This window comes from Neofelis nebulosa, chromosome 3, assembly GCF_028018385.1.
Source record: "Neofelis nebulosa isolate mNeoNeb1 chromosome 3, mNeoNeb1.pri, whole genome shotgun sequence".
Lineage (NCBI taxonomy): Eukaryota > Metazoa > Chordata > Mammalia > Carnivora > Felidae > Neofelis > Neofelis nebulosa.
This window is the reverse complement of record NC_080784.1, coordinates 114,752,812-114,771,595: the sequence shown is the minus strand read 5'-3', so window position 1 is coordinate 114,771,595 and position 18,784 is coordinate 114,752,812. Positions and strand designations below refer to the sequence as shown.

The 18,784-nt window shown below is 39.6% G+C and overlaps 1 protein-coding gene across 7 annotated transcripts in view; it reads left to right on the top strand.

The window, feature by feature from the left end:
* Positions 1 to 18,784, top strand: part of EGF (epidermal growth factor) — a 95,854-nt gene that overhangs the window by 28,784 nt on the left and 48,286 nt on the right. For all 7 annotated transcript variants that reach the window (XM_058721663.1, XM_058721662.1, XM_058721660.1 and 4 more), the window contains exons 5-6: positions 747 to 949; positions 17,562 to 17,687. In XM_058721663.1, coding sequence (XP_058577646.1) covers positions 747 to 949; positions 17,562 to 17,687 — 329 coding nt within the window. The remainder of the gene's footprint in view (positions 1 to 746; positions 950 to 17,561; positions 17,688 to 18,784) is intronic.

Sequence of the window (18,784 nt, the reverse complement as noted above, 5' to 3'; positions counted from 1 at the left end):
CAGTCCTAGATTTACCATTTATAGGACAAGTGACTTGTCCTATAATATAAGAAAATAATATCCTATATTAGGATAATGTCCTATAATATAATAATGTCCTATAATATAAGAAAAGATTAACCACTTATAGGAAGGTCACATGACTTCTCAGTTTCCTTTAACGTGCGGATGATAGCAGTAGCTATTTTTTGGGATTATTGTGAAATTTAGTAAAATTAATTAAGTAAAGAAATGCAAATAAAAATAATTAACAGAGTTTTGGCATCTGGTAAGTTCTCACATGTTGGTTACAGTTTTGTTTGTTTGTTTGTTTTTTTTTAATTACTATGTCACGTATTTGTGAAGCGCCTATGTTTCATTTGATTTACTGTCTTGCCTGTAACTGACTCTCCTGCTTATGGTAAGAGGCAGAAATTAGTCAAGTGTGAAATGGATACAACCAGAATGCACTCTTACACAATTCCTATTTTCTTCTTTGTTTTATTTTCATCACACTTAAGTGCTGATTAGCAAAAGAATGAGACAATGAAGTTTAAGCTAGAAATCATATCCCATTAACTCAGATTATGACTACATAAATAAAATTTTAAATTTAACATCTGCTTCTAAACCTAAAGGAGAAACAATTGGAAAGGTAGGTAATTAAAATTTAGTCAATACACTGAAATGAAGTGAAATGTTAATAAGCCCAGGAAGAAGTGTTCTGCTATTATTTATGTTTTGTTTTTGTTTTTTTTTTTTTTAAGGCACAGTTTGTTTGCAATGTCCCTTTTTGGTGATCGTATCTTCTATTCAACATGGAAAAAGAAGACAATTTGGATAGCTAACAAACACACTGGGAAGGATATGGTTAGAATCAACCTCAATCCATCATTTGTACCACCTGGTGGAATCAAAGTAGTGCATCCACTTTTACAGCCCAAGGCAGAGAGTAATGCTTGGGCACCTGGTGAGTTATCTTTGACCTTGAACAAGGTCTGGCACTTAGTCCCCACCTGTCCACCTGCTCAAGCCAGACACTTAGGGGCCATCCTTGATTCCTCCCACTGCCTCACCCCCAATTTCCAATCTACCACCAAACCCTTTCCATTCTACCTCCTAAATACATCTCAAATATCCATTTTTCTTCTCTACTGCCACCACCATCGTCCAAACAACCAGCATTTCTTGCCTGTTCTGTTGTAGTAGCCAATCAACTAATCTTTCTGTTCTTGCCTCTTGACCTTAAATAGCTAATCTGATCCATTAACTCCTGTGCCTAAAAGCTTTCCTGTGCCTTTAGACTGAAATGTAACATTTTACCAGGTTGATCAATATTTGATGAAACTTATCTAACACTCTGTTCCTCACTGGATTCTGACTCAAGTCTTTCCATAGTTGTTATGACATGCCATCCCCTTCACGTCTTTAGGCTTTTGGAGTCACTCCTTTCTCTTCCTAGACTTCCTTTCAATTCTGAGCTTCAGTATGTCCTCAGATGGACAGTCTCTGGTCATCCAGTCAAGAGGAGGCAAGGGCCCTACCCCTTATTACCTATTTTTTTTTTTCTTAGTACACCCTTCACTGAACTCACCCCAAGGTGTAGTTACATATTACTTTGCTTTCTTTTTTGTTTTCTCTCCTGCTTAATTATAAATGCCGTGCAGGCAGGGACCATGTCTGGTATGTATATATTATTAATTTATTTAAACCACCCTATATTCAGTGGTTGTTGATTTATTTATAAATGAAGAATTTTAGATAACGTTAATACAATGAGTGGATTGACTGAATCTAGTCATAGTCCCAAATTTCTACTTAAAAAATTTTTTTTTTCTTTCAACGTTTTTTATTTATTTCTGGGACAGAGAGAGACAGAGCATAAATGGGGGAGGGGCAGAGAGAGAGGGAGACACAGAATCGGAAACAGGGTCCAGGCTCCGAGCCATCAGCCCAGAGCCTGACGCGGGGCTCGAACTCACGGACCGCGAGATCGTGACCTGGCTGAAGTCGGACGCTCAACCGACTGCGCCACCCAGGCGCCCCCAAATTTCTACTTTTAAATGTAGGCTTCTCTGTTTGAATTCTTTAGCACATGCTTTTTTTAGGTAGGCTCCTCAATATGGCTTATCTACCATGCGAATGATGTTATACTAACATTTGCTATATGTACAAGCTTAATTTCAAGCAGGTTTTGACAGACATTTAATCTTATCCCCAATTAGCCTTGTGAGGTTCCGAAGCCGAGATGGAATTGTTTGTTTTCTCTTCTTTCTATCTGTTGGATGCCACTAGGGTTTGGTAATAGTGTGGGAAATGGTAGGGACTGTGAGTCCCTGCCACAGTTAGTATATAAATGGGTTTGTTCCTGCCCTAGACATAGCTCCTGAACAGAGCTGTGGAGACTGAACAGGAGGACAGGCACGAGATTGCTGAAGGGAGGCTAGAATCTAGGGGAATTGACATTATTATTACTTACATCTTCAAGGAGGTAACTAATAGTGTAAGTGCTTTTTAACCGATTTCTTTAAAAACTTAAAACTATAATTTTATTTGTGTAATGACTATGCTTTTAATGCAAGTAATAAGGCACTTCCAAGACTAACATAAATCCCAAGAGATAAAGTGTTTAGTCAGATAAGTTTTTTTGTAATGTTTACTTATTTAAAAAAAAATTTTTTTTATATTTATTTATTTTTGAGAGACAGAGTGAGACAAAGTGAGACTGGGAGAGGGGCAGAGAGAGAGGGAGACACAGGATTGGAAACAGGCTCCAGGCTCTGAGCTGTCAGCACAGAGCCTGACGTGGGGCTCGAACCCACAGACTGTGAGATCATGACCTGAGCCGAAGTCGGACGCTCAACCGACTGAGCCACCCAGGTGCCCCAATGTTTATTTATTTTTGAGAGAGGGAGAGGGGGGTTCAGGGGAGAGAGAGGCAGAGGGAGACAGGCAATCCCAGTCTCAGTGCCATCAGCACCATCACGAACTGTGAGATCATGACCTGAGCTGAAACCAAGAATCACGTGCTCAACCAATGGAGCCACCCAGGCGGCCCCAGAGAAGTCATTTTTTAAAAACTGATTTACTTGAATTTGTAAAGCAGAAATTATGGGAAACAGTTAATCTGTGGGTCGGAGTGTAACATTAAATAGCAACAACCTGGTGAGGTGTTATAAATGAGATGGTGACCATATTCCACACATGAACAGTGAAACTGATATTCTGCCAGATACCTTCCATGGGAAATAGGGACTCAAACTGTCTTCAAATATGACTCATTGTCCAAGTGGTGATTACCCACAACAAAATTAGAACCAACAACTACTATGAATAATTATTGAGTGTCATTTGTAGTAGTTACAGATATGTCCATCAGCACCTCTTACATTTATGTGTAACCTCATGGTTTCCAAAGTATTTTCATGAACACTATTTTATTGGTTTGTCCACAGCAGTACTGTGAAACAGAAAGGTCAGCAATAACTGTGCTCATTTCATAACTGAGCTGTTTAAAGCCTAGAGAAGTAGGGTGTGTTTTCCAAGATTACACAGCTTGTTAATGATGGATTATAGGAGAAAAAAAGCCTGGTGCTAAGTCTGTTGTTCTTTCCACCATAAACACTTTAACTCTTCAGAATCCTTCACGATTACTCAGCTTTTTTTTGATAGGGAAGTCAAATACGATAACTGAAAGCATGAATTTCAGAAGAAAATCTATAATGATTTATTACAAAACAGCTTCAAACAATCTGGCAAATAACAACATTTGGTTGGGAAGCCGCTGCCAGCTGCAGAGCTACAGGCTAACCTGAAATCTAGAAGACCGTGGCATTGGTGATATTGGCTCCAGTTATTGATCAAAGATTGGGCTTCATATATACTCCAAGTGCGAAGAGCTTTTGACTTCAAGGACGCTGTTACTTCAGCTACCATTAAATAGGTGTAAATTGTTGTAGTGCCTGGCAGAGCAGGAATTCTTCAAGTGGGACTTAGGGTCTGTGAATCTGTTGATTGTATGGTTAGACGAAAATATGCAATTGTCCCTCCCTAGGAAGATGGTGTGGAGCTGCCATCAGGTTCCCAAAGTGCCTTCACGTTTAAAGACATACTACTCTAGAGGCTTGTTAGTTCCTTCTGGATAGTGGGCTTACAACAGGTGGATGGTAATAGTACTTTGGTTTGCAAGGCATTTAGTCACAAGATTACTTCAGTGGGGAGATAACTGAGAAGAATCGTGTAACCTGGTTGACATTATTTTTTACATAAAATGTAAGTATTTATACACATGAGAGTGTCAATAAACTTACTTCATGCCAAATGCCTAAACTATCACTTATCAAAGTATGTTCTAAAAGACACTAGTTCTGTGGGATTTTATGGGATTATTTGGGACCAAAAAAGTTTCAGGATCAAATGGTTTAGACAGGCTGGGTTAAATGAAATTAAACAGGTGTCTTTTTCCCACGTGATTTCTCAGAACCACTCATCTGGCTAAGTGCCTTCTTAGTCTCTTAGGGCCATACAACCTATGCCATTTTCCTATTTTATTTCCTACGCAGCAGTCTGCTGGACTCCTAACTCTATTCTTTCTAGCCAGACCACTTTCTTGAGATCTAGACCAAAAAGAAAAAAAGAGAGACTGAGGCACAGTGAGAGTTGAACTACAGAGAAAATTGATTTAAAACACTGGGGATTTATTCATAGCATATGAAAGTGAGCAGCCCCAGTGAAGACTGTCCGACCAAGGGCAAGGCCACAAAACTTCATAAGGAAGACTGCAGTCATTTTTTGGTTTAAATAATCCATGGCTAATTGATTCGGATTGCCTGGTTATAGAGGAGCTGGCTGCAGCTAATGGCTGAGCCCCAAAGCCAAGCAGTAGAGCCACAGTTTCACCATCAGGATGGTTTTCTGATACTTCTGACCAGTTTCCTCAGGGCGGTCACTCAGTTCTCTCATCTGGGCCACACCTGCTTGCTGTCTGCACCCTCCAGGCTCAGGGTCCTGCAGTGGGCATGTGGAAAATTTCCTTATTAAGGTCTATATATTTATCTGCCTTCTGCGCATTTCTACTTGGATTTCTTTCAAGGGCTTCTGGCACAAAGGAAATAATTGCCCTACCAACTTTTACCTCCCTTTTCCCTGACTCCAGTGCCCCTATTTCAGTGGGTGGCATCTCACCCCATGTCCCAAGGCAGAAATCTGGGTATGACCCTTTCCTCTCTCTTTCCCACTCCCACCCCATGAAATCAACCTCCAGCTCCCACCAGTCTCCCCACTTGCCATCGAACCACTCTTGCCCTATCTGGCAGCGATCCATCCCTAATGTCTGCTTCATCAGTGTTCCTGCCTCTCTTTTCCATGCTGCAGGGAGCATAACCCTTCAGAAATCAGAGCCCAATCATGCCATTCCTTGGTTAAAACCAATCAACAATTCTGTTGCCAATAATAAAAATCCAGTTTCTTTATTTAACCTGTTCACAGCTGTTCACAGAAGGTTCTCAGCTTCATCTCTTGCCATTATCTGTATTACATTCTGTGCTGCAGCCATGTTCAAAGGTTTCATTTCCTCCCACAAGACATGTTTGCTCTTTCCTCCAGGACTTTCAGCATGTCCGGAAACATGCTTTCAATCCTTCTCTGCATGGGCTCATTTTCCTTATCCTCTGAGAAATAGCTCAAATTTCCTTCTTTCAGAAACACCTTTGCTGCCCCACTCATGATTAGCCTTGGTTAACTTTTCGCGAATAACAGATTTCCCTCACCTGTCACTTATTGTTCATCTTCCTAAATTTCCTTACTCCTACAAGGACAGGACACCTCTCCATTGCACCCCCAGTGCATAGAGGACATTTTATAAATAATAGTTGAAAAAAAAAAGAAATTTCAAGAAGCCCAGAGATACACTCAAAATGTTTTGTATAGCCTATTCTACAACGGAAAATAAGAGATTTGTTTATAAAAAAATAAACAATAGTTGGGGGAAAAAAAGAGTGGAAAGAACACCCTTTGTCACTCTCTCCCCAAAATAATATGCTGAACAAGTTTTAAAGAGGTATCATATCTAAGTGCATGTTGTTTTCGTTAGGTGCTGTAAGCCCTACCTTTCCCTTGGTGCAAGAGGCAGTCTTTACTGGGGCTGCTCCCTTTGGTTTATTATAACTAAACTCCCAATGTTTTAAATTTTTTTAATGTTTTTGAGAAAGAGAGAGAGAGAGAGAGCATACGCAGGGGAGGGGCAGAGACAGTGGGAGACACAGAATCTGAAGCAGGCTCCAGGCTCTGAGCTGTCAGCACAGATGCCGACATGGGGCTCGAACTCACAAACCGCGAGATCATGACCTGGGCCGAAGTCGGACGCTTAACCAACTGACCCACCCAGGCGCCCCTAAATTCCCAATGTTTTAAATCAGTTTTCTCACTTAATTCCCATTGTGCCTTAGTGTCTTTTTCTTTTTTCTTTGAATTGATCTAGTTCTCAAGAAAGAGGTCTGAGCTAGAAATAATCATTTTAGAAGCCGCATGGGCTGCTGCACTGGATATAAAATAGGACAATGCCACAGGCTGTCATCCTTAAAAATAATAGAAATAGGAGCAACTGGGTGGTTCAGTTGGTTAAGCATCTGACTCTTGATCTTAGCGCAGGTCTTGATCTCAGGGTCATGAGTTCAAGCCCTGCATTGGGTTCTGTGCTGGGCATGCAGACTACTTTAAAAAAATAAACAACAACAACAACAACAACAACAACAACAACAACAAAAAGAAATAATATAAAGAGTCATAATTATTGAGTATGTAAAGAATTATCTCCTCTGGCTTTACCCATATTATCTCATTTAATCTTCACAACAACCCTATGAACTAGGTATGATTATTATTACTATTTTATAGATTAAAAAGCTGAGTTGCAGAAATGTCACAATATCTTGTTCAAGGTCACACTCTGGAGGAATTGGGATTTGAAGCCAGAGAGAGTGACACCATGCTTCTTCCCCAACCACACTCTTACTATTATCATTTCATATCTTAGATTTTGCCTTATTTGTTTCAAAAAAATCTGTAATTTGGTGTATTCTTATCTATCCATGGCCTCCTAGTAGTTAAATGCTTTGGTGTGCGCAGATCATGGGGCCAAAACCTATTTCTCTCTCTCTCTTTCTCTCACACACATGCGTGCACACACACACACACACACACACACACACACACACACACACACTCTCCCCTGGCTGTCACAGAATTGATCACCCAATTTTGTTTGTGTGATTAAAGTCACTAAGCAACAATGCTCTCCTGGCTGTCCCAACACCCACATTATTATATGAATCTCAGAGCCAGTGTGGGAACTCCTTTGTATACAGTGTTAATGACATTATTTCAAGCTCAGCTTCTGGTGATTTTTTGCAACTAGTTTGCTCACAGACTAGTTTTTATAAAAGGTCCAAATATCTTTGGATATTTTATAAAAGGTCCAAATATCTTTGCTTTCTTCTGTGTTTTTTTCTTTTTGTATTCTGTAAGTGTAGATTCCAGTGGGGCACCTAAGTGGCTCAGTCGGTTAAGTGTCCAACTTTGGCTCATGTCATGATCTCACAGTTCACGAGTTCAAGTCCCAAGTCGGGCTCTGTGCTGACATCTCAGAGCCTGGAGCCTGCTTTGGATTCTGTGTCTCCCAATCTCTCTGCCCCTCCCTGGCTAGTACTCTCTCTTTTCAAAAATAAATAAAGCATTAAAAAAATGTAGATCCAGTGTTATGCTCATAAGAGTTTCAAAAGCATATTCTGTGGTAAATGAAGGGTGTCTACCATCAACACTGTGCAAAATACTTTGCATTCATTTCTTGCACAAAAAGTATTGCTGAATTTCTTTAGTTCTGAGAGTTTGTGAAGGAGAATTGCTCCCACCTGGAGGTCTACCTGCTCATGGAAGTAATTAGTATAGATAAAACAGCCCAAGTGGGACTCTGATTCATTTTAATTATGTCATTGCTGGAGTGTCTACTATAAAATCTTAGTTATTTGGAAACTTATAGAAAAGAATCATCCTAGAACTATGAGTATTTTTTTCACATAATTTTTCCCCAATTTTTTTATTGTAGTAAAATACACAAATTAACCATCTTAACTATTTTTTTAAGTTTATTTATTTTGAGAGAGAGAGAGAGAGAGAGAGAGAGAGAGAGAGTGTGTGTGTGTGTGTGTGTGTGTGTGTGTGCATGAGCAGAGGAAGGATAGAGGAGGGAAGCAGGGGAGAGAATCCCGAGCAGGTTCTGTGCTGTCAGCTTGGAGCTTGACGGCAAGTTTCGAACCCCTAAACAGCAAGGTCATGACCTCAGCCAAAAATCAAGGATTGGATGCTTAATCAACTGAGCTGCCTAGGCACTTCACCATCTTAACTATTTTTATTGTACAGTTCAGTGGCATTAAGTACATTCACATTGTTGTATAACATCGCCACCATCCATCTCCATAACATCCATAACTCTTTTCATCTTATAAAACCACAATTCTATATGCATCAACGATAACATCTCTCAGCCTCTGGCAATCACCATTGTACCTTCTGTCTTTATGATTTTGACTACCCTCTGCACCTCATATAGGTAGAATCATACAGTTGTCTTGTGACTGGTTTATTTCACTTAGCATAATGTTCTCATTTCATCCATGTTTTAATTTTATTTTATTTATTTTATTTTATTTTATTTTATTTTATTTTATTTTATTTTATTTTATTTTATTATTTTATTTTACATCCAAGTTAGTTAGCATATAGTGCAACAATGATTTCAGCGGTGGATTCCTTAATGCCCCTTACCCATTTAGCCCATCCCCCCTCCCCCAGCCCCTCCAGTAACTCTCTGTTTGTTCTCCATATTTAAGAGTCTCTTATGTTGGGGCACCGGTTGGTTAAGCATCTGACTTCAGCTCAGGTCATGATCTCACAGTTCATGAGTTTGAGCCCTGTGTCAGGTTTTGTGCTGACAGCTCAGAACCTGGAACCTGCTTCAGATTCTGTGTCTCCCTCTCTCTCTGCCCCTCTCCCACTCGTGCTTGGCACACGCTCTCTCCCTCTCTCTCTCTCTCTCTCTCTCTCAAAAATAAATACACATTAAAAAAATTTTTTTTAAGTCTCTTATGTTTTGTCCCCCTCCCTGTTTTTACATTATTTTTGCTTCCCTTCCCTTGTGTTCAAGTCCTCACCAGTGAAGTCATATGACATTTGTCTTACTCTGACTAGCTAATTTCGCTTAGCATAAGACCCTCTAGTTCCATCCACGTAGTTGCGAATGGCAAGATTTCATTCTTTTTGGTTGCCAAGTAATACTCCATTGTATATATATATCACATCTTTATCCATTCATCCATCGATGGACATTTGGGCTCTTGCCATACTTTGGCTATTGTTGATGGCACTGCTATGAACATTGGGGTGCATGTGCCCCTTCGTTATTTCATCCATGTTTTAACATATGTCAGAATTTCCTTCCTTTTTAAGGCTGAATAATATTCTATTGTGTGTACATACCGCATTTTGCTTATTCATTCATCTGTCGATGTATACCTGGGTTATTTCCCTGTATTTGCTGTTGTGAAAAATGCTGCAATGAACATGGGTGTGCAAATATCTGAAGACTCTGCTTTCAGTTCTTTTGGATATATACCCAGAAGTGAATTGCTAGATCATATGGTATTTTCATTTTTAATTTTTTGAGGAACCACCATACTATATTCCACCCAGTCGCTGTACCATATTATATTTCCACTGATGCTTATTTTCTGTTTTCATATAATTTGAAATGATCCAGTTCAAACACCTACATCTCTTTGTTTTTCATAAAAATCTTAGTAAAATATGGGTGGCTATATCTTCCTAACTTTATAAATAATTGTTGATATTTTGTTAATGACTAGGATCAGATTTACAAAGATACATGTCACTGGGCATTCATCAGACTAGTGTGAGACAAAGCTCGGTTTTATTTTATTTATTTATTATTATTTTCCATTTGAGAGAGAGAGTGTGGACAGGGGAGAGGGGGAGAGGGAGAGAGCGAGAATCTTAAGGAGGCTGTATGCTCAGCCCAGTGCCTGACACAGGGCTCAATCCCACAATCCTGGGATCATGATCTGAGCTGAAATCGAGTTGGATACTCAACTGACTGAACCACCCAGGTGCCCCCAAAGCTGCATTTTAAATGCAGGTTTGCACTGACACAAAATTGCTACTACTTGAAATGTCTTTTAAATATTTTGAATGGTTCTTTTATCATTTTTCTGTCTTCTTTCTTGCTGTCAGCTCTTACTTTTTGCTGTTTTTCTCACGCCTGGCCATGGACTCTGTTTATTTTCTAATCTGAGGTATTTCTTTGCCATTTATTTATTGGGGAAACCAGATCATTTGTCCAATAGAATTTCCACATTTTGGATTTTGCATATCATAACCCCATGGTGTCATTTAACATGATTCTGTATTTCCTGTAAGCAGGTAGTTTTGGCCTAGAAGACTGATCAGATTCAGATTTTTTGTAAGACTAATTTATAGGAGGTACTGTATGCTTCCTACTGATCACACTAGGGGACATGTAGTGGCTAATTCTGGATCTTATTGTGACGTTCAAGTGTCATTAGCAGTTCAGGTGTGGCCAATGTGGTCCATCCGTTGTAAAGTTTCCCATCAACCTTTCACATAATTGTTTCAGAAGCTATTGGTTATCATTGCCTAGAGCCATTTTTTTTCATTAGAATTTCAAAGTGATGACATTCTAATTGTATCACCGCTTATGCATTTGTTAGCTGAAGAACTTTTCTACATCAACTATGATTTCCCCGGGGAGGATCTTTTATAGGAAATGTAAATTAAATGTTCAGTTCTTTCCCTTATCTGTTTTTGAAATAAAGGGTCTTTAAAAAAATGTTCATTTATTTTTGTGGGAGAGGGAGCGTGAGCAGGAGATGGGCAGAGAGGGAGACAGAGAATCCCAACCAGGCTCCGCACTCTGCTAGTGCTGAGCCCCAGGTGGGACTCCAACTCATGAACCATGAGATCCTGACCTGAGCCGAAATCAAAATCAGACCCTAACTGACTGAGCCACCCAGGTGCCCCAAGGGTCTCTTTTTAAGCATCTTGATAAACTCATAGATTTAAAAAATATTTGACATGTGTCTATTCGTTGCAGTAATTATCATTTTGACACTCAAATTGTACCGTCTTTCTCTAGGAAGAGCCCTGAATTGAGGCTTCTAGCCTTTGTGGGAGAGATGACCAGTAGGGTCACCTCAGCTGCCCTCTCCCAGTAACTGGCCCTGGTAGTCTGGAAACCTGGGCTGAGGCAATGTGTGGGCTTACTGGAATCATGCAGTCCCTTCTGCCAGCCGGGAATGCAGTGGGGGTGGGGAGTGACAATGGGAGTGGCATTAACACCTTGCATTTCCATCTCTGTGCTGTGGGGTGCCATGGTCACACTCGTCGGAAATGGCTACAAAATAAGACTGAGTGGACCCAAGGGGCTCTTCTGAGAGTGAAAAGAATGTGCAGTAAAACCTTGGTTTGAGAGCATAATTCTTTCCGGAAACATGCTTGTAATCCAAAGTACTTGTATATCAAAGCTAATTTCCCCATAAGAAATAATGGAAACACAGATGATTCATTCCACAACCCCCAAATATTCCTATAAAAATGATTACAATACTGTTATATAATACAAAATAATAAAGAAAATACAAAATATAAAGAAAAATAAACAAATTAACCTGCCCTTACCTTTGAAAACCTTTATGGCTGGTGTGAGGGAGACAAGAGAAAGGAGGGTTATTGTGTAGGAGGACTTTCACTATCACTGACAGATGTTGAGTACAGTATAGTATTTTTTTTAAATTTTTAAATGTTTGTTTATTGTTGAGAGAGAGACAAAGCATGAGTGGGTGGTGGGAGAGAGGGAGACACAGAATTTGAAGCAGGCTCTGTGCTACAAGCTGTCAGCAGAGAGCCTGAAGTGGGGCTCGAATTCACGAAATCATGACCTCAGCTGAAGTCGGACACTTAACTGACTGAGCCACCCGGGCATCCCTACAGCACAGTATTGATAAAATCTTGTCATCTACTGTATTTAATGTAACTGGCAATAAGGCAGCAGAGGAAAGGGTCTATATCTGCAGGCAGCCTGACCTAGAACGAAACAAAGCATTCCTAAGCTTCCTCTTGTATGGAAAAGCAAAGGACTGTCCATAGGTGCTTTGAAGTGACAAAAAAAACTAGTGCCAGTTGTGGGCACCCTCCAACATTCTGAAAAATCACAGATTTCTGTGGCCTGAGACTGAGCATCCAAGCATGGGAGACAATCACCCACAATCCAGAGAGAGGGAGGAGAGAGAGAGGGAGGGAAGAACCATTGGGTCATTTGTGATTGTTATGTTTGGTGTCATGTACTACTCATATTGCAAGACATCACTCACTTATGAATTTAAAATTTTTTAGAAATGTTTGTTTGTCTTGGGGAACACTCACAGAAAAAATTACTCACAGCCCAAGGTGTTTTACTGTATTTTTTAACTGTTCAGAGGCTGTTGATTTGTTTACATTCTGATTCTTAGAGGAATTTAGGTGGATCAGGATACCAAGTAGCTGAATTCTGGCTAAGTGGTTTTTGTTTTTATTGTAATTGGGAATTCCAATAGTACAGAATGACCATTCTAGTATTTTCTTCCTTGTTATTGCTATTAACAAAGAAGAATAAATATACAGTTTGGAAAGTTTTTAAGGAAGTTGAAGAAGTCATTTACTCAGGGAACTCACTAATGAGTAAGACAATAAATAAATGAAGCAAAAATATAACTAGGTTCTTATAGAAAATATATTATAGGGGCACCTGGGTGGCTCAGTCGGTTAAGTGTTGACTTCGGCTTAAGGCCTGATCTTGTGATTTATGAGTTCAAGCCCCGCATCTGGGTCTGTGCTGACAGTGGAGTCTGGAGCCTGCTTCAGATTCTGTGTCTCCCTCTCTCTCTGCTCCTCCCCTGCTCATGCTCTTTCTCTGTCTCAAAAATCAATAAACATTTAAAAAATTTAAAAAAGAAAATAAGGGGCGCCTGGGTGGCGCAGTCGGTTAAGTGTCCGACTTCAGCCAGGTCACGATCTCGCGGTCCGTGAGTTCGAGCCCCGCGTCAGGCTCTGGGCTGATGGCTCGGAGCCTGGAGCCTGTTTCCGATTCTGTGTCTCCCTCTCTCTCTGCCCCTCCCCCGTTCATGCTCTGTCTCTCTCTGTCCCAAAAATAAATAAAAAACGTTGAAAAAAAAAATAAAAAAAAAAATAAAATAAAAATAAAATAAAATAAAAAAGAAAATAAATTAGAAATAACATATAGGTTTCTATAAAAACCCATAGTTATATATACACACACATACAAGTGTACGTATATGCACAAATATATATAAAGAAATGGGGTCTACAACCAGAAGGCTTGAGCTTGAGTCCCAGATTTACCCCTTATTACCCATATGTGATCCTAATGACATTATTTCCTAATCTGTAAAATGAAAGATCATGTGTGCTCTGATTAGTCAAGGGCTTCTTTTGAAAATTAAATGTGAAGATGTAAATGCTTTATAAAATGTTATTCCAATTTTTTATTGTATATGCTAAATACTGGATGTGCTAATATTTAGTTATAAGGCTGGTTAAAGTGAATGGGTTCAAATGGAAGAGACTAGGAAGGCTCTGTTGATGAGGTGAGTCTTACACTGAATTTGAGGTAGGGAAAAGGTGACCAGTGAAACAAAGCAGGTTGGGGAATCCCATGTGCACTGTTTCAGAACGGGCCAGGGTAAAATTTACAGATTTACTCAGTGTTAGAAAAGCTCACGAGAGCCTGTGTGTTAGGCAGGCATTTATTGAAGGCGCAGTTGGTGGTGGACATTAACTCCGTGATTAGGAGCTTTAATGTGATCTCAGAGGTAATTAAGCTGCACTGCTGGGCTCTGGGAAGGGGTGTTATTTGAGGTCAGCCGCAGTGGTTTTCAGTGCTAGCTTTGGCCTAATTTGAAGCTGAAGAACAGGAGCAGATTAAGAAGATTAAACAAAAATATAGCCCTCAATCCTCTATGTTTTGCCACTTCCTAAAATGACCTTTTAAAGTGTTTGGTGCCTGAATTCAGGTCGTATCCTCAGCCTAACCATTTAGAGGAAATAGTGATTGCTTTCCTGCCCATCTTCACCATTAAAGAGTGATATATATTTCTAAGGAGTATCATTAAAACCATCAGCAGCATGGTAGCATGGAAGGAGGCTTTGACTGGTATAGTCTGACTATCTGAGTTCTAACCTAAGGTTGACTGGAAATTCAAGGAAAAACTAAGTAAAGGAGTTAAGTCGCAGGTGACACGATCACCGCTTTGTTTGTGCATATATTCTGTATGTTTGATGTATACCTGTTCTGTAAAAGGCACCATGCTAGATGCCGTTTGGACTATGAAATGTGAATGGGATGCATGCCTTATCCTCAGGAAGCTTATTGGTTAATGGAAAAAGGATGTACATACATAATTGTGATGGCAGTGGGATGGAAGGTGATGATAGTAAGAGCAGAGGTGAGCACAGGTGAGAGGTAGAAGAGTAGAAAAAAGAAATAAGTAATATTAGATCTAGATTAAGAACAGAGCATTTCCCGTACCCTGGATGCTAATTGTTTTTCTTCATTAGGCAGTTTGAATCCCTATTAACACATCATAAGCAGTAATTAAGGTTTGAGACTCTTTAGCAGTATAAACTTAGAGGAATTTACCACAAACATCTGGCTCTGTACAGAACCGTAAAAATTTCATTTTTAAAATATGTGATCTCAAAGCATATTTATTCCAACACTTTTATTTCATAGATTAAGGTTAACTAAGGTTAAAGAGTTAATGATTTGATGTAAAGGCAGAATCAAGACAGAACTCAGTTTTCCTAGTCCTTAATTAAGTACTTGCCTATCATGCTGGATTTGGAAAGGTTTTTATAAGGGATATTCATAGGAAGCATAATTCCTTGAGTTTTTTGTTACCAAGAAAATGGAAGCACTTTGGTGCCATTAAAAGGCCAACTCCGGGGACTGCCTCTCCACCTACTAGATAGGGTGCTGCTGGATTCATGAATCATTTAATAAAGCCAATCAGATCTTCAAATTAAAAAAAAAATGCCAAGTCAGACCTTTCTGTATTTTTGTTGTTGTTATTCTCTTGCAAAATTTATAAATTCAAAAATAAATATAAATTTTAAAAATACATTTAAAAAAAATTTGAAGTGGGTGCATTTGTCTCCTAATTTTAGTCATTTACTTTTAACATTTGGGTCATTTTATTTTTCATCTTGCTTAGTTACAATTTGAACATTTGAAGCATGTAGGAACCTGAAAACAGTGTAATTATACATGTGTGATTAGTGTAAAAACCATAGACAAGAAACAAAATTTTGGGAATCAGTATCCAAGACACTATTCAACGTATATCTGAACTGATTCAGTAGGTAGGTAATATTGCAACAGTATTGAATAATTGGTAAGATTTATTTCATATTTAATTCTGTAATCATGTCCTAATAAGTTAAATTTTTTTAATGTTTTATTTATTTTTGAGAGAGAGAGAGACAGAGCGTGAGTAGGGGAGGGGCAGAGAGAGAGAGGGAGACACAGAATCTGAAGCAGGCTCCAGGCTCTGAGCTGTCAGCACAGAGCCCGGCTCGGAGCTTGAACCCATGAACCGCGAGACCAGAGCCAAAGTTGTATGCTTAACTGACTGAGTCACCCAGGTGTCCTGAATAAACAAGTTTAAAATCACCAAGGAAATAACACAGACTTGCTAAAAGGAGGTATTTATAACTGAGGTGAGGCTGGGAAGTTTCATTGGTACATTCAGTATTCAGTGTTTGAGGTATTCCTCAAAGTGTGTGTGAAGACTTACAGCAACAGAATCGGAATGATTCCTGAAATGCAGATTCCTGAGCCTTTCTCTTGATTTTTACCAAATCAGAATCCCTAAAGGGTGGCATGCCAGGTAGTCTCGACGCACACTAGAGACATTTTCAAGAGGGCAAGAATATGTTATGTTTTCACTGTGTCGTGGTGTTATTGGTCAAAAAGAGTGTTTACTGACTTGAAATAGAAGGAAATTGGTACAGAGTAAGGAGACATCTTTATAAATAGATAAACAGGGACCAGAGGAAGAGCCCTACACGGAGAAAGAATGGCCTCAGCTTCTTGCACTGCTGAGCTCAGGCTGTCACTGGTTTGTTCCCTGTGCCATTCACAGCAAAGCTGTGTTTTTAGCAGAGCTTCTGTTGGGTCCTTTTCATTATTCACAGGCTCTCACTGATCTCAACCCCTCCATGACTTCTGATCCATGACCCTGGCCTTCTTCCCTTACTGTCACCTCTTGCCAGAGTTCTGGCTTCCATTTCTACTTGGATCCTGAAATCTGCCCTCAGACTCAAGCTTAACTCTGTATCTCCAAGAACATTTTACAAATTATCCTGTCGTTGTTAAAATTGGTAAAAGAGAAGAAGGAGCACAATTTGAGCAGGGATCCATGTGTTACTAGTTTGTCTCTTGACTCTGGCTCTGAAAATCGAAGGTGCTAAGTTGGCCATTTGTTGTTCCATATACTTGGCTAATTCAACCCAAACACCTACCTCACAAAGCAGATTCTGCTATTTACCCTGGGCTATTTTGTAAAACATGGAATACTGGCTGCAAAAAACTCAGAAATTTGGGGACAAGATATATGGCAGTGGTATATTTTAAGTCTGAAAGATGTTCTTTAAATAATGATCCTAAAAACTGAATATATAGATCAAACCTATAACTATTATATTTAAAAAAAGATGTTCTTAGGATTGAAGCTTTTTTGTTTCTTAAACAGGTATTTCATTTTCAGAATTTTTGTTTTATTATTCTTTTTTTATAAAAGTAAATCAGAATGAGTGAAATAAAGGGGATTAAGAGTACACTTATCTTGGGGTGCCTGGGTGGCTCAGTCAGTTGAGCCTCCAACTTCAGCTCAGGTCATGATCTTCCGGTTTGTGAATTGGAGCCCCATATATGTCTCTTTGCTGTCAGTGTGGAGCCTGCTTTGAATCCTCTCTCTCTCTCTCTCTCTCTCTCTCTGTCCCCACCTCTCAAAAATAAACACTTAAAAAAGGAGTACAGTTATCTGGATGAGCACTGAGAAATGTATAGAATTGTATATGTATAAATATAAATGTATTTTATTATATATTATATATGTAGTAAGTAAAGCAGAAATGAAAAACTGATAACTTGTGTTTAGTGTTTATAACCCAAGGAATGAAATCTCCAGCTAATTAGGATGTCTGATCCTGAGTGCTTTTGTAGGAATAATACAATTAGAGAAATAAGTGGGTTGCCTCTCTGAATGCTTCAGAATCCAGACTAATACTGTTTGGCTCCAAAGCAGTGTCCCCACCATGAAAGACAACACCCCTTCTTTTGTCACAGGGAGATTAGACTTCTAAGAACCACGAAGGGATCAAGCAGTGTCCCTTGTCAAAATACACCTCCACTCCAAATAAACCATCTTCTTTTTTAGGTCAGAAACTCTGCAAGCTGAGGAAAGGTAACTGCACAGGCAGCGTGTGTGAGCAAGACTCTAAGTCCCATTTGTGCACGTGCACGGAGGGGTATACTTTAAGCCCAGATGGAAAGCACTGTGAAGGTAACGTGTGGGGTAGCTACCTAAAATAAGTGTAGCCTGCCTGAGCTAGGGCTGTTCTCCAGTGGGTCATGGAGAGCCTCGAAGTGAAACCAACTTGAGGTTTCTCCCCTTCCCCCCCAGAAAAATACTTTTTTGTTGTTGTTGTTGAAGCCTTTGTAATAACTTTCAGATCTCCTTTATGTCTTGTGTTCCTAGATCAAATTCTCTCAGAGGCTACTCAGAGCTGGATATAAGGCAGGGATTCTCTGAGTGGACTCCATGGACCTCCATGGGTTTGATAGTGAGCAAAAATGTCAGTATTTTCAGATCTTTTTAAGATAGTAAGATTGTTTCATAACTATCATTAGATCCTCAAAGAGTAAATGAAGTCCGCACCTTATCCCATAAAGGTGTGACAGGATCTTGAGACACTGTGCACCAGGACTGGTTATCTAGGGCTCCTCCTGTTTTGAAGCTTCAGGCCCAATTCAGTAAACCCAGGAGAAGTACTGTATCCTTTCTCCTGGGAGCTCCAGTGAGTTACTAATGAAGAGCACTCAATGGCTACAGCACACATTCAGTAGAATTGGCTGGGGTGAGAGGTCAGGTAAACTTGACACCTAAGTATGGGTTAAGTATATGTCTCCTGTTGACCTGGGACTAGTGGGGGAGAGCCATAGCATAAAACAGTGGCCTGGAAGGTTGGGTTTCTGTCAGAATGAAGCTGCTGGGGAATGTTCCTACATTCAAGGCTCCTGTCAGCCTTGAGAAGGCTGAAGAGCAGAGCAAGGATGTCCTATTCTTATTAAGAACTTTCACGAGTCCCTGCCTTAAGTGGCTGCATCTTTTCATGGGAAATTGTACTACTTTTTCCTGAAGGCAATTCTAGTATGAAAGCACAGATGCATTTGAAAGTATAAACTGTGACAATAAAAATGGTTTCACAACAATTGAATTGACTTCTTTAATTCTTTGTGAGTGTAGCAGAAACAGTCTTTCCATGGTCAGTTACAGGAAATACAAGCGTGAGATATTCTACTTTGTGCTGACTTATTAGCAATATTACAATTTATTGAAAAAATAACCATCTGAGGCTGCCTGAGTGGCTCAGTCAGTTA